The following is an 18,207-nucleotide window of genomic DNA, read 5'->3' as shown; positions in this document are numbered from 1 at the left end:
GGGTTGCTGCTTGGGTTATGGTTAGGGTTGCTGCTTGGGTTAGGGTTAGGGTTGCTGCTTGGGTTATGGTTAGGGTTGCTGCTTGGGTTAGGGTTAGGGTTGCTGCTTGGGTTATGGTTAGGGTTGCTGCTTGGGTTAGGGCTGCTGCTTGGGTTATGGTTAGGGTTGCTGCTTGGGTTATGGTTAGGGTTGCTGCTTGGGTTAGGGTTAGGGTTGCTGCTTGGGTTATGGTTAGGGTTAGGGTTAGGGTTGTTGCTTGGGTTATGGTTAGGGTTGCTGCTTGGGTTATGGTTAGGGTTGCTGCTTGGGTTAGGGTTAGGGTTAGGGTTGCTGCTTGGGTTATGGATAGGGTTGCTGCTTGGGTTAGGGTTGCTGCTTGGGTTAGGGTTAGGGTTGCTGCTTGGGTTAGGGTTGCTGCTTGGGTTATGGTTAGGGTTGCTGCTTGGGTTATGGTTAGGGTTGCTGCTTGGGTTAGGGTTGCTGCTTGGGATAGGGTTGCTGCTTGGGTTATGGTTAGGGTTGCTGCTTGGGTTAGGGTTAGGGTTGCTGCTTGGGTTAGGGTTAGGGTTGCTGCTTGGGTTATGGTTAGGGTTGCTGCTTGGGTTATGGTTAGGGTTGCTGCTTGGGTTAGGGTTGTTGCTTGGGTTATGGTTAGGGTTGTTGGTTGAGGCTTAGGTTAAACTAGAACATTTTGTTTCATTGAATTCCATGTTGCAGTTATGTTAGGTTAATGACCTAACGCTTACAATAACCCAAGGTCTATGACCTCAAGAGATCGCACTCAACTTCTTGTTCTCTGTTCACCAGACGACCATCTCTAGACCACAGCTAGAGAGGGATGGTAGCGACAGGTCTCTTGAACAGATGGCGATGGTACCATCACGAATGTCGCGGGACCGATCCAAGTGGATTATTTTACATTACTCGCCCTTTAAGGTATTTAATTTTTTCATACCAAATGTTTACACTACATCAGCCCTAACTTATACAACATTAGCCCTAACTTCTTTATACAACATTAGCCGTAATCTCCTTATACAACATTAGCTCTAACTTCTTTATACAACATTAGCCGTAATCTCCTTATACAACATTAGCCCTAACCTTGTACAACATTGCCCTAGCTTCTTTATACAACATTAGCTCTAACTTCTTTATACAACATTTGCTCTAACCTTATACAACATCAGCTCTAACTTATTTCTACAACATTAGCCCTAAACTCCTTATACAACATTAGCTCTAACTTCTTTATGCAACATTAGCAACATTAGCCCTAACTTATTTATACATTAGCCCTAACCTCCATATTCAACATTAGCCCTAAACTCCTTATACAACATTAGTTCTAACTTCTTTATACAACATTAGCCCTAGCTTCTTTATACAACATTAGCTCTAACTTCTTTATACAACATTTGCTCTAACCTTATACAACATCAGCTCTAACTTCTTTCTACAACATTAGCCCTTAACTTCCTTATCCAACATTAGCTCTAACTTCTTTATACAACATTAGCCCTAACTTCTTTATACAACATTAACCGTAATCTCCTTATACAACATTAGCCCTAACCTTAAACAACATGAGCCCTAGCTTCTTTATACAACATTAGCTCTAACTTCTTTATACAACATTAGCTCTAACTTCTTTATGCAACATTAGCCCTAAACTCCTTATACAAAATTAGTTCTAACTTCTTTATACAACATTAGCCCTAAACTCCTTATACAACATTAGCTCTAACTTCTTTATACAACATTAGCCTTAACTTTCTTATACAACATTAGCTCTAACTTCTTTATACAACATTAGCCCTAAACTCCTTATACAACATTAGCTCTAACTTCTTTATACAACGTTAGCCTTAACTTCCTTATACAACATTAGCCATAACATACTAATACAACATTAGCCCTAATCCTAACACTCCCAACTTATTTATAACATTTATTTACACACATTTATTTAAAGACGATAATAAAATTCAGAATCACTCCTATAATTTTATTAACGAAGAATGAATACTTAATTTCTCTGAACTTCAAAGCCAGATGACGACCTATGAAAAAATATACCTGCTGATTGGTGTGTTTGACGGATTACAATGCATTGTTTTCTGTAGGTTATAGATTTAATGATATATCTGATTGTTATTGAAATTGGTTTTCAACACTATTATCCATTTTCAATAAGATAAACTCGAAAGTTTTTTTAATCCCAGAATAGAAACTATTTTGTACCGATAAACAAGAAACTAGAACTATGAACTAAAAGGGCAGCCTACAAAAAATTCATTAGTTTAAAAAGTATGAAAACTATATGAATGGTTAAGTATTTACATTGAACTATTGCAGGCCTTAAATTGTTTATATAGGCCTAGCAATGGAATAAGTTCAATAATAAATTTAAAATAATATTTTGGCGTAATTTGATTTTATTCTTAGGAGAGGCCGCCGTTACGTGGAATAAACAAATAATTTAATAAGATACATATTATATAGTACCAAGACACATGATGTCCTCACCTAAATATCAGCCACATACCACACATACCACACATACCACACATACCACACATACCACACATACCACACATACCACACATACCACACATACCACACATACCACACATACCACACATACCACACATACCACACATACCACACATACCACACATACCACACATATCACACATACCACACATATCACACATACCACACATACCACACATACCACACATACCACACATACCACACATACCACACATACCACACATACCACACATACCACACATACCACACATACCACACATACCACACATACCACACATATCACACATACCACACATACCACACATACCACACATACCACACATACCACACATACCACACATACCACACATACCACACATACCACACATATCACACATACCACACATACCACACATACCACACATACCACACATACCACACCTACCACACATACCACTATTACGTAACTCTATCACTGATAAATATTACGTAACTCCCGAATTCTTTTGGATGGTTCTAGACTGACAAACTAGGTCATCAACACACCAGACCCCAAAAAACAACAGGTTTACCATAGTAACTCATTAAAAAAGTACTATGATTTTATTACAGTATGTGTTTCTGATAAAACTGATGATGTTATCCATGATAAACTTAAACCATCAAAATTGTTAAACTCATCATTTTTGTCTAATCTAGATGAGAAATTTGTTCATTTACCCACTAATGAGAATCAGAAATTGTCTCAATTGATTAATACATTTCCTTCCATTTTTGGTGATATTCTTAAAGAAGGAAACGTTCCCCCTCATGATGTTGATGTAGGTGATGCCAAACCTGTGAAACAGCATCCTTACAGAGTTAACCCAGAAAAAGCTGAAAAACATAGTAGGAGAAAAAGTTACAGGAAAAAAACAGTAAAAAAACAGAAAAAAAAACAGATGCAAGTCACAGGAAAAATGTCATAAATATGTGAATTTGCATGCATTTGGTAATACTTTTAAGTATTACATATTCAGAAAGTGCAAATCAAGTTACGATTAACTTAATGTATGTGCGAAGGTTGTATACGTAATATTTATAACACAAGTAAAAATATTTAGTATGAAGTATACAGATTTTTATTTCGTTATACATATAATATTCAATCGAATTTAACAGACTGTTCCCACATTCTCGGTTTTCATCGAGTTTTTTAAATACTAAATTAGCGTGAAATGGCGTAGCAACGTAGTTAATGTGAAGTTCTGCCCTCATCTCATAGCAACAATAGTTCAACCACCTTTACTGTCCACATTTGTCACGCACATTACATAACAAAGCATGAATGAAAACAGAAAGCCGATACAATACAAAGGCTGTCATTGACGTGAAACGCATCCAACACACAATATTGATGGGACAAGGCCGACTGAGGAAAAGCCGACCAAGAAAGAGCACTAATAATAATAGTAAAAATTCACTAAAAAGTAGAAAATAAATTATACACTACTATTTCAATTACTATAAAAAAAGCGTGAGTCACTTAAGTATCTATTGGATACTGTTACTAATATTTAGCAAGAAATAAAACTATAATGACAGTACTTTTAAAATGTTGCTTTGAGATATTTTGTTTGAGATCATTTGTACATAGTATCATTTGTCCTGATATATTTTGTCCTGGTATCTTTCGTCCGTGAGGTCATTTGTCCTGAGATCATTTGTCCTGAGATCATTTATCCGTGAGATATTTTGTCTGAGATATTTTGTCTGAGATCATTTGCCCTGTCACCAAACACACAGATAACACAAAACACACAGCTGACAACCCTAAACACACAACTCACAACCCTAAACACACAGCTCACAACCCTAAACACACAACTCACAACCCTAAACACACAACTCACAACCATAAACACACAACTCACAACCCTAAACACACAACTCACAACCATAAACACACAACTCACAACCCTAAACACACAAGTCACAACCCTAAACACACATCTCACAACCATAAACACACAACTCACAACCATAAACACACAACTCACAACCCTAAACACACAACTCACAACCCTAAACACACAACTCACAACAATAAACACACAACTTACAATCCTAAACACACAACTCACACCCCTAAACACACAACTCACAACCCTAAACACACAACTCACAACCCTAAACACACAACTCACAACCCTAAACACACAACTCACAACCATAAACACTCAACTCACAACCATAAACACACAACTCACAACCCTAAACACACAACTCACAACCCTAAACACACAACTCACAACCCTAAACACACATCTCACAACCATAAACACACATCTCACATCCCTAAACACACAACTCACACCCCTAAACACACAACTCACAACCCTAAACACACAACTCACAACCCTAAACACACAACTCACAACCCTAAACACACAACTCACAACCCTAAACACACAACTCACAACCCTAAACACACATCTCACATCCCTAAACACACATCTCACAACCCTAAACACACAACTCACAACCCTAAACACACATCTCACAACCCTAAACACACAACTCACACCCCTAAACACACAAGTCACAACCCTAAACACACATCTCACAACCATAAACACACAACTCACAACCATAAACACACAACTCACAACCCTAAACACACAACTCACAACCCTAAACACACAACTCACAACAATAAACACACAACTTACAATCCTAAACACACAACTCACACCCCTAAACACACAACTCACAACCCTAAACACACAACTCACAACCCTAAACACACAACTCACAACCCTAAACACACAACTCACAACCATAAACACTCAACTCACAACCATAAACACACAACTCACAACCCTAAACACACAACTCACAACCCTAAACACACAACTCACAACCCTAAACACACATCTCACAACCATAAACACACATCTCACATCCCTAAACACACAACTCACACCCCTAAACACACAACTCACAACCCTAAACACACAACTCACAACCCTAAACACACAACTCACAACCCTAAACACACAACTCACAACCCTAAACACACATCTCACAACCCTAAACACACATCTCACATCCCTAAACACACATCTCACAACCCTAAACACACAACTCACAACCCTAAACACACATCTCACAACCCTAAACACACAACTCACACCCCTAAACACACAACTCACAACCCTAAACACACAACTCACAACCCTAAACACACAACTCACAACCCTAAACACACAACTCACAACCCTAAACACACAACTCACAAAACAAGGAGACATACAACACACCCGCTGTCACTCGAACAGTCGCTTCCCGTTTTACGTTCGTTCACATTACGTATGAATGTTATGCTTCCCTAATTCTCACGTAGAGATGTTATGCTGCCCAAATTCTCATGTATGGATGTTATGCTGCCCAAATTCTCATGTATGGATGTTATGCTGCCCAAATTCTCATGTATGGATGTTATGCTGCCCTAATCCTAATTCTCATGTATGGATGTTAAGCTGACCTAACCATAATTCTCATGTATGGATGTTATGCTGCCCTAATTCTCACGTATGAATTTTATGCTGCCCTAATTCTCACGTAGAGATGTTATGCTGCCCAAATTCTCATGTATGGATGTTATGCTGCCCTAATTCTCATGTATGGATGTTATGCTGCCCTAATCCTAATTCTCATGTATGGATGTTAAGCTGACCTAACCATAGTTCTCATGTATGAATGTTATGCTGCCCTTTTTCTTATGTATGGATGCTAAGCTGACCTAACCATTATTCTTATGTATAAATGTTAAGTTGACCTAACCATAATTCTCATGTATGGATGTTAAGCTGACCTAACCATAATTCTCATGTATGGATGTCAAGCTGACCTAACCATAATTCTCATGTATTTATGTCAAGCTGACCTAACCATAATTCTCATGTATGGATGTCAAGCTGACCTAACCATAATTCTTATGTATTTATGTCAAGCTGACCTAACCATAATTCTCATGTATGGATGTCAAGCTGACCTAACCATAATTCTCATGTATGGATGTCAAGCTGACCTAACCATAATTCTCATGTATGAATGTCAAGCTGACCTAACCATAATTCTCATGTATGGATGTCAAGCTGACCTAACCATAATTCTCATGTATGGATGTCAAGCTGACCTAACCATAATTCTCATGTAGTTATGTTAAGCTGACCTAACCATAATTCTCAGGTATGGATGTCAAGCTGACCTAACCATAATTCTCATGTAGTTATGTTAAGCTGACCTAACCATAATTCTCATGTATGGATGTCAAGCTGACCTAACCATAATTCTCATGTAGTTATGTTAAGCTGACCTAACCATAATTCTCATGTATGGATGTCAAGCTGACCTAACCATAATTCTCATGTATGGATGTCAAGCTGACCTAACCATAATTCTCATGTATGGATGTTAAGTTGACCTAACCATAATTCTCATGTATGGATGTTAAGTTGACCTAACCATAATTCTCATGTATGGATGTCAAGCTGACCTAACCACAATTCTCATGTATGGATGTCAAGCCGACCTAACCATAATTCTCATGTATGGATGTTAAGTTGACCTAACCATAATTCTCATGTATGGATGTCAAGCTGACCTAACCATAATTCTCATGTATGGATGTTAAGTTGACCTAACCATAATTCTCATGTATGGATGTTAAGTTGACCTAACCATAATTCTCATGTATGGATGTCAAGCTGACCTAACCATAATTCTCATGTATGGATGTCAAGCTGACCTAACCATAATTCTCATGTATGGATGTTAAGTTGACCTAACCATAATTCTCATGTATGGATGTTAAGTTGACCTAACCATAATTCTCATGTATGGATGTTAAGTTGACCTAACCATAATTCTCATGTATGGATGTTAAGTTGACCTAACCATAATTCTCATGTATTTTTGATTCAAAAGTTTCAGGCTGTCTGGGACTGGGTGATTCAAAAGTTGACCTTGACCTTTTGTTTCAGGCTGTGTGGGACTGGGTGATTTTACTGCTGGTGCTTTACACTGCTGTCTTCACCCCCTACGCCGCGGCATTTTTGTTAAAAGAGGACGAAATTCGCATGAAACTTAACATGGCGCCAGGTTCAAGGTCAGTTACTTCAATGGTCAATCCGCCAAAGTACATTGTAAAGGGAACGTTAGCGTGAGCAGAGCAGTGTCAATGGGTTAGGGTTAAGTGTGTGTGTCTTGAGGAGGGGGAGGGGGGGTACGGGTTATGGTAATGTGTGTGTGGGGGTTACGGGTTAGGTATGTCCGTGGGCTAAACTTATCACACTCTGGGGTTAGGGTTAGGGCCATTAAATTAAGAAGCAGCTCTTGACAAAAATCCGCCCATGTGGCTGAATGTTAGCAAAAATAGGGATCTTGTCCAGCTCCACCACTAATGTGTCAAGTTCACAAGCTAAAACTTAAACCTTAAACATTTTGCCAGCTCCTTTTTAATGCACACACGAAACTCTGGTGCAATTTGACCTCTCAGACCCTAACCCAGGACGCACAATCAGCTGATCCTAACCCAGGACGCACAATCAGCTGACCCAAACCCAGGACGCACAATCAGCTGACCATAACCCAGGACGCACAATCAGCTGACCATAACCCTCACCCAGGACGCACAATCAGCTAACCCTAACTCAGGACGCACAATCAGCTAACCCTAACTCAGGACGCACAATCAGCTGACCCTAACCCAGGACGCACAATCAGCTAACCCTAACTCAGGACGCACAATCAGCGGCCCCTAACCCAGGACGCACAATCAGCTGACCCTAACCCAGGACGCACAATCAGCTGACCCTAACCCTAACCCAGGACGCACAATCAGCTGACCCTAACCCAGGACGCACAATCAGCTGACCCTAACCCAGGACGCACAATCACCTAACCCTAACCCAGGACGCACAATCACCTAACCCTAACCCAGGACGCACAATCACCTAACCCTAACCCAGGACGCACAATCAGCTGACCTATCTAGCAGCACGGCACGGGGCGCCAACCGTACATTACACCAAGGTGCCGCCCCTGGATATTAACTTTGTTTTTGTAGCAGTAAGCTTCCATAGAGTCTAGACATCCAGGCGACCTATCCCTCTAAGCCATACCATGCAATCTAAACATGAAAACCAACATAACCAACACACCCAACCACCAACCTAACCACCTAACAAATGCCCTATATCCAACTATTCAAAATAGCAACAAAATCCAAACAGAAAAAATAGCCACGAAATATGGCGACAAATCCAATCACCAAATTTAACCACTAACCATCAACCCAACTCCCAACCCAACCCCTAAACCCAAACACCGAAACCAACCAACCACCCAGCCCAACCACCCAACCCAACCACCCAACCCAACCACCCAACCCAACCACCCAACCCAACCACCCAGCCCAACCACCCAACCCAACCACTAAGCCCAACCACCCAACCCAACTCCCAACCCAACCCCTAAACCCAAACACCGAAACCAACCAACCACCCAACCAACCACCCAACCCAACCACCAAGCCCAACCGCCCAACCCAACTCCCAACCCAACCCCTAAACCCAAACACCGAAACCAACCAACCACCCAGCCCAACCACCCAACCCAACCACCCAACCACCCAACCAAACCACCCAACCCAACCACCCAGCCCAACCACCCAACCCAACCACCAAGCCCAACCACCCAACCCAACCCCTAAACCCAAACACCGAAACCAACCAACCACCCAACCAACCACCCAACCCAACCACCAAACCAACCACCCAGCCCAACCACCCAACCCAACTCCCAACCCAACCCCTAAACCCAAACACCGAAACCAACCAACCACCAAACCAACCACCCAACCCAACCACCCAGCCCAACCACCCAACCCAACCACCCAACCCAACCACCCAACCCAACCACCCAACCCAACCACCCAACCCAACCACCCAACCAACCACCCAACCCAACCACCCAGCCAAACCAACCAACCAACCACCCAACCCAACCACCCAACCCAACTACCGTGTCTGTCCTCTATATACAGAAACACAAATGCTGACACGATTCGCATCGACCCTCTAGTCATCGTGGATCTGATGGTTGATCTCATGTTTATCGCCGACATCCTCATCAACTTCCGCACGACCTACGTGGAGAACGGCGAGGTGGTTAGCGACCAGCAGAAGATTGCCGTCAACTACGTCAAGGGCTGGTTCGTCATCGACGCCATCGCTGCCATACCCTTTGACCTTCTTCTCTTTGGATCTGGAACTAGTGACGTAAGGAACCTATCTAGTCATGACAGAGATGACATTGTTTGACATCGGGTGACATTATGTGACAATATGTGACATTGTGTGACATTGTGTGACATTGTGTGACATTGTGTGACATTGTGTGACATTGTGTGACATCTGGTGACATTATGTGACATTGTGTGACATCGGGTGACATTATGTGACATTGTGTGACAATATGTGACATTGTGTGACATTGTGTGACATTATGTGACATTGTGTGACAATATGTGACATTGTATGACACGGACGTGTGATGTCTTCTTATTCACTTTAAACACATTAATATACCAAAATCAAAAACATCTTACAAGTAAGACATTAATGTTTCAACAAAAACATCTTACAAGTAAGACATTAATGTTTCAACAAAAACATCTTACAAGTAAGACATTAATGTTTAAACAAAAACATCTTACAAGTAAGACATTAATGTTTCAACAAAAACATCATACCCTAACCCTAAACCATTCACGAATCAAGCTTACGTCTTTATATATTTTTGACCAGCATATTTTGTAGTGGTCATGATTAATTCTAACCCAAGATAAGTTTGGACTAAATTTGTCTGGTTTGTTTTCTCAGAATGGTTATATATTGCAATGAAGTAGACCAAATTACTCAGTTAGGATATAGATTATATATATATATATATATATATATATATATATATATATATATATATATATATATATATATATATAAATATATATATATATATATATATATATATATATATATATATATATATATATATATATATATATATATATATATATAGGGGCCCTAATTTTCCCCATAAAATAAAGTTTATATAGGGAAATGCAACTGGTCAGTTTTGACCCCTTTACGAAGTTTTCCCAGATATGCCGAGTTTTTTGTGACACCCCAAAGCGTTCTCCTATCACCTCACAAAATTTCAAGGGGGGTCGTCGGAGGAAATTTTTTTCGTAATATAGCTCATATAAAGAGAATTTCACTCGCGGTCACCTTTAACCCTCGTCGAGAGCTTTGAGTGAAACCGACAGTTTTCCCTAAAGGTCAAACCATTTACCTAAGAGTATGCAAAAAATTAGCCAGATATACTGAGTTTAAGTGCCCTAAACTTCGCGTCGAAATGACCCTCTGTTTTTCCCATAAAATACAAAGATTATATAGGGAAATACAACTGGTCAGTTTTGACCCCTTTACGAAGTTTTCCCAGATATGCCGAGTTTTTTGTGACACCCCCAAGGCGTTCTCCTACCACCTCATAAAATTTCAAGGGGTGTCGTCGGTGGAATTTTTTTTCGTAATATAGCCCATATCAGGCGTCGGTCAGTCGAGGTCAGTCTTGACCCTCTCTCCGTGGACTTTTCGGCCAACCGTCACCGGCCCTCGTGTTCTATTGCCCCAAGGCACCATCGTGCCAAATTTGACGCGCCTGCGGCGCCGGGAAGTGCCTTATGGGGCACCCGACTACTTTGCTTTAGATATATATATATATAAATATAAATATATATATATATATATATATATATATATATATATATGTATAAATATATATATATATATATATATATATATATATATATATATATATATATATATATATATATATATATATATATATATACTAAACGTACTACAATGTATGCTAAACGTACTACAATATATATACTAAACGTGCTACAATGTTTGGTCAGAGTGTTCATATCGGGGATGTTTTGGTCATAAATTATTTGTTTGCAGTTTAGTTTTTATATTGACGCAATTTAAAGGAAACTTATTTTATATTAGGTTATTGCGGATTTGATACATTGTCGTTTGTTTATCAACCCAAGTAGGGTCTATACTTTATTTATCAGTGCAAGTAGGGTCTATACTCAATTTATAAATGAAAGTATATTTGATACGTGAATATTAATTTCCGATCGTTTGGTTAATTAATAAACGGCTTAGTGCAGATCTAATTACATCACATTAAAAGACATTAATGCAGGTATCATTACATCACATTAAAAGACCTATTAATACAGGTCTAATTGCATCTCATTAAAATATATTAATGCAGATCAAATTACAACACATTAAAAGACATCAATGCAGATCAAATTACAACACATTAAAAGACATCAATGCTGATCTAATTACATCACATTAAAAGACATTAATGCTGATCTAATTACATCACATTAAAAGACATTAATGCTGATCTAATTACATCACATTAAAAGACATTAATGCTGATCTAATTACATCACATTTAAATCTTAAAATTAAACAAAATTTAGCTTTAAAGCTCTCTCGAACAAACACACATTTTATTTTCAAAGATTTTAAACTTGACCATTTTGTTTTTAAACTTGGCCATTTTGTTTTTAAACTTGACCATTTTGTTTTTCAACTTGACCATTTTGTTTTTAAACTTGACCATTTTGTTTTTAAACTTGACCATTTTGTTTTTAAACTTGACCATTTTGTTTTTAAACTTGACCATTTTGTTTTTAAACTTGACCATTTTGTTTTTAAACTTGACCATTTTGTTTTTAAACTTGACCATTTTGTTTTTAAACTTGACCATTTTGTTTTTAAACTTGACCATTTTGTTTTTAAACTTGACCATTTTGTTTTTAAACTTGACCATTTTGTTTCGTTTGGCCTGTTCTTCTATGGGACCACACCAACCAGTTGCATATTGAGGTAGGAACATTGTAGTAGTATTTTACTTTGGAAAAATCATATTGACACGCTATTTAATTAAAACACATCTTGTTCTGAGTTGCAAATCAACCAGCAGTACTAACCAACAAATAATATGTAGCCTATACTTCTTCTCCGTCATTGTTTATTGATCAACTGCATTATCTTTTTACAGGAGTATAAGGTGGGTATAGTTTTTCAATGGGCTTGCAATGTGTGCATCATCCACATAAAACAGTTGTAATTTAAACTATTTTACAATACTTGACCAAAGTTCGTTTTTGTTTTAAATTTATAATATGTTTTCTATTATACCTGTATGTATACGGGTTTTATAAAAAAAAAATATAAATGAAACTTAATTCGCTATGAGTATGTCAGTACATATGGAAATATCTGAGCCAATTTTTGTTGTGATCAATTGTTGTAATCGCACTCGTAAAATATAAGAGTAAGTCATCCTTATAGTTAGACAAATACCATAAATAGGTTACAGTCGAGTCGAACAAATGGATAGATTTTTTGTGTCGTCTACTTGATGTCATGCTATCGATGTAGCCTACAGGTTTCATCTTCCAAATTTCGCATATGTTTTGTCTACACTACTTGTTGAGTCTTGTCTTCGTTACACATTGTCTCCACTTCAAGGAACACGGGCTAAAATAGTTTAACCGATTGACAGACGCACAAATGTATACTGTGTTGTACTTAGTTGTAGTTTCACGTGTCATTGAATGGTAACATTTAAAATTTCATTCCTAACCTGCACCTGCATAGGGAAAGGCTTGCTAAACTGTTGGAATCCAAATTGTACATGTTAACATATTTTCCAAGTTAACATATTGTCCAAGTTAACATATTGTCCAAGTTGTCAAATTGTCCAAGTTGTCAAAATGTCCAAGTTAACATATTTTCCAAGTTAACATACTGTCCAAGTTGGCATATTGTCCAAGTTGTCAAATTGTCCAAGTTGTCAAAATGCCCAAGTTAACATATTTTCCAAGTTAACATACTGTCCAAGTTGGCATATTGTCCAAGTTTACCAAGTGTCCAAGCTAACATATTGTCCAAGTTTATCAAGTGTTCAAGTTTATCAAGTGTTCAAGTTAACATATTGTCCAAGTTGACATATTTTCCAAGTTAACATACTGTCCAAGTTGGCATATTGTCCAAGTTTACCAAGTGTCCAAGCTAACATATTGTCCAAGTTTACCAAGTGTCCAAGCTAACATAATGTCCAAGTTTATCAAGTGTTCAAGTTTATCAAGTGTTCAAGTTAACATATTGTCCAAGTTGTCAAATTGTCCAAGTTGACATAATGTCCAAGTTTATCAAGTGTCCAAGCTAACATAATGTCCAAGTTTATCAAGTGTTCAAGTTTATCAAGTGTTCAAGTTAACATATTGTCCAAGTTGTCAAATTGTCCAAGTTGACATAATGTCCAAGTTTATCAAGTGTCCAAGTTGACATAATGTCCAAGTTTATCAAGTGTCCAAGCTAACATAATGTCCAAGTTTATCAAGTGTTCAAGTTTATCAAGTGTTCAAGCTAACATAATGTCCAAGTTTATCAAGTGTTCAAGTTTATCAAGTGTTCAAGCTAACATAATGTCCAAGTTTATCAAGTGTCCAAGTTGACATAATGTCCAAGTTAACATATTGTCCAAGTTTTCAAATTGTCCAAGTTGTCAAATTGTCCAAGTTAACATAATGTTCAAGATTTCAAATTGTCCAAGTTGTCAAATTGTCCAAGTTAACATAATGTCCAAGTTGACATATTGTCCAAGTTAACATATTGTCCAAGTTGGCATAATGTCCAAGTTTACCAAGTGTTCAAGTTAACATAATGTCCAAGTTTACCAAGTGTTCAAGTTAACATATTGTCCAAGTTAACATATTGTCCAAGTATACCAAGTACCCAAGTTGACACCTGGCTGACTCGACTGAAAAATTGGGGAACACTTTTGGCTTGTGTATACAGTAAACAGGCCAGAGAACGACGTTACTATTTTAGCTCGGAGCTTAATGTGAAAACCCTAGCCAGTCAAGCGTGCCCGGAAGTCAGGCGAGCAGGAGGGCGTGGTCTAGTTGACAGCCGGTTAGTTTGCTGTGTATACCACGTGCACTAGCTTATACTAGTTGTATACTAGATGTATATTACATGTATACTAGCTGTATACTAGCTGTATACTAGCTGTATACTAGCTGTATACCAGATGTGTACTAGCTGTATATTAGCTGTATACTAGATGTATACCAGCTGTATATTAGCTGTATACTAGATGTATACTAGCTGTATACTAGATGTATACTAGCTGTATATTAGCTGTATATTAGATGTGTACCTTCGATCTGATCTGGTCAGGTGACCACTCAGTATTGAACCAAGCCTCCTGTACTTTGTTTAACGTGAGTCAGGTGACCACTGAACCAAGCCTCCTGTACTTTGTTTAACGTGAGTCAGGTGACCACTGGACCAAGCCTCCTGTACTTTGTTTAACTTGAGTCAGGTGACCACTCAGTATTGAACCAAGCCTCCTGTACTTTGTTTAACGTGAGTCAGGTGACCACTCAGTATTGAACCAAGCCTCCTGTACTTTGTTTAACGTGAGTCAGGTGACCACTGGACCAAGCGTCCTGTACTTTGTTTAACGTGAGTCAGGTGACCACTGGACCCAGCCTCCTGTACTTTGTTTAACGTGAGTCATGTGACCACTCAGTATTGAACCAAGCCTCCTGTACTTTGTTTAACGTGAGTCAGGTGACCACTGGACCAAGCCTCCTGTACTTTGTTTAACTTGAGTCAGGTGACCACTGGACCAAGCCTCCTGTACTTTGTTTAACGTGAGTCAGGTGACCACTGGACCAAGCCTCCTGTACTTTGTTTAACGTGAGTCAGGTGACCACTCAGTATTGAACCAAGCCTCCTGTACTTTGTTTAACGTGAGTCAGGTGACCACTGAACCCAGCCTTCTGTACTTTGTTTAACGTGAGTCAGGTGACCACTGGACCCAGCCTCCTGTACTTTGTTTTACGTGAGTCAGGTGACCACTGGACCAAGCCTCCTGTACTTTGTTTAACGTGAGTCAGGTGACCACTGGACCAAGCCTCCTGTACTTTGTTTAACGTGAGTCAGGTGACCACTGGACCAAGCGTCCTGTACTTTGTTTAGCGTGAGTCAGGTGACCACTCAGTATTGGACCAAGCCTCCTGTACTTTGTTTAACGTGAGTCAGGTGACCACTCAGTATTGAACCAAGCCTCCTGTACTTTGTTTAACGTGAGTCAGGTGACCACTGGACCAAGCCTCCTGTACTTTGTTTAACGTGAGTCAGGTGATCACTCAGTATTGAACCAAGCCTCCTGTACTTTGTTTAACGTGAGTCAGGTGACCACTGGACCCAGCCTCCTGTACTTTGTTTAACGTGAGTCAGGTGACCACTCAGTATTGAACCAAGCCTCCTGTACTTTGTTTAACGTGAGTCAGGTGACCACTGGACCGAGCCTCCTGTACTTTGTTTAACGTGAGTCAGGTGACCACTGGACCAAGCCTCCTGTACTTTGTTTAACGTGAGTCAGGTGACCACTGGACCAAGCCTCCTGTACTTTGTTTAACGTGAGTCAGGTGACCACTGGACCCAGCCTCCTGTACTTTGTTTAACGTGAGTCAGGTGACCACTCAGTATTGAACCACGCCTCCTGTACTTTGTTTAACGTGAGTCAGGTGACCACTGGACCCAGCCTCCTGTACTTTGTTTAACGTGAGTCAGGTGACCACTGGACCCAGCCTCCTGTACTTTGTTTAACGTGAGTCAGGTGACCACTGGACCCAGCCTCCTGTACTTTATTTAACGTGAGTCAGGTGACCACTCAGTATTGAACCAAGCCTCCTGTACTTTGTTTAACGTGAGTCAGGTGACCACTCAGTATTGAACCAAGCCTCCTGTACTTTGTTTAACGTAAGTCAGGTGACCACTGGACCCAGCCTCCTGTACTTTGTTTAACGTGAGTTAGGTGACCACTCAGTATTGAACCAAGCCTCCTGTACTTTGTTTAACGTGAGTCAGGTGACCACTGAACCAAGCCTCCTGTACTTTGTCTAACGTGAGTCAGGTGACCACTGGACCCAGCCTCCTGTACTTTGTTTAACGTGAGTCAGGTGACCACTGGACCCAGCCTCCTGTACTTTGTTTAACGTGAGTCAGGTGACCACTGGACCCAGCCTCCTGTACTTTATTTAACGTGAGTCAGGTGACCACTCAGTATTGAACCAAGCCTCCTGTACTTTGTTTAACGTGAGTCAGGTGACCACTCAGTATTGAACCAAGCCTCCTGTACTTTGTTTAACGTAAGTCAGGTGACCACTGGACCCAGCCTCCTGTACTTTGTTTAACGTGAGTTAGGTGACCACTCAGTATTGAACCAAGCCTCCTGTACTTTGTTTAACGTGAGTCAGGTGACCACTGAACCAAGCCTCCTGTACTTTGTCTAACGTGAGTCAGGTGACCACTGAACCAAGCCTCCTGTACTTTGTTTAACGTGAGTCAGGTGACCACTGGACCAAGCCTCCTGTACTTTGTTTAACGTGAGTCAGGTGACCACTCAGTATTGAACCAAGCCTCCTGTACTTTGTTTAACCTGAGTCAGGTGACCACTGGACCAAGCCTCCTGTACTTTGTTTAACCTGAGTCAGGTGACCACTGGACCAAGCCTCCTGTACTTTGTCTAACGTGAGTCAGGTGGTCATCAAAATGACCGAAGGATGACCTTCTAATTATCATTCGAGCTGTCTGTCACCTAACCATCCGCTATTGGCTAAAGAATGTAAACATTAATCCAACTCTTGTATATGCAGAACAGAACGTAAACAAAACAAAATATAATTCTTGTGGCTATGTTAACCTATTCAATCCAGAGGTGCATTTGTCTTAAGGTTGTTTGTCCACCATTTCTCAACTGAATTGTTACAACTTAGTAAACTTTGACGTCCTATTAGGACTTAGTAAATTATGAACTTCCTAATATGACTTAGTAAACTATGACTTTCTGTTAGAACCTAGTAAACCATGACTTCCTATTATGACTGATTAAACCATGACTTCCTATTATGACTTAGTCATCTATAACTTTTTAATTCCTTAGTGACATGTTAAATGGAACCTTGACCTTGTATTCTGTGATTTTTTTCACATACACTTTCAGGAAGACTGTGTCAGGTAGTAGATTATAAAGTCTGTGTCAGGTAGTAGATAAGTTTGTGTCAGGTAGTAGATTATAAAGTCTGTGTCAGGTAGTAGATTATAAAGTCTGTGTCAGGTAGTAGATTATAAAATCTGTGTCAGGTAGTAGATAAGTTTGTGTCAGGTAGTAGATTATAAAGTCTGTGTCAGGTAGTAGATTATAAAGTCTGTGTCAGGTAGTAGATTATAAAGTCTGTGTCAGGTAGTAGATAAGTTTGTGTCAGGTAGTAGATTATAAAGTCTGTGTCAGGTAGTAGATTATAAAGTCTGTGTCAGGTAGTAGATTATAAAGTCTGTGTCAGGTAGTAGATTATAAAGTCTGTGTCAGGTAGTAGATTATAAAGTCTGTGTCAGGTAGTAGATTATAAAGTCTGTGTCAGGTAGTAGATTATAAAGTCTGTGTCAGGTA

At 39.4% G+C, this 18,207-nt stretch overlaps 1 protein-coding gene across 3 annotated transcripts in view; it reads left to right on the top strand.

Annotated features, from left to right (window-relative positions):
- Positions 1-18,207, top strand: part of LOC131936715 (potassium voltage-gated channel subfamily H member 7) — a 115,630-nt gene that overhangs the window by 34,253 nt on the left and 63,170 nt on the right. For all 3 annotated transcript variants that reach the window (XM_059293771.1, XM_059293770.1, XM_059293772.1), the window contains 3 exons: positions 808-936; positions 7,563-7,687; positions 9,626-9,860. In XM_059293771.1, the coding sequence (XP_059149754.1) occupies positions 808-936; positions 7,563-7,687; positions 9,626-9,860 (489 nt within the window). The remainder of the gene's footprint in view (positions 1-807; positions 937-7,562; positions 7,688-9,625; positions 9,861-18,207) is intronic.

This window comes from Physella acuta, unplaced genomic scaffold (genome assembly GCF_028476545.2).
Source record: "Physella acuta isolate Inbredline_101_S28 unplaced genomic scaffold, ASM2847654v3 ptg000186l, whole genome shotgun sequence".
Taxonomy (NCBI): domain Eukaryota; kingdom Metazoa; phylum Mollusca; class Gastropoda; family Physidae; genus Physella; species Physella acuta.
The sequence above is the reverse complement of the archived record's forward strand: the minus strand, read 5'-3'. Positions and strand labels throughout refer to the sequence as shown.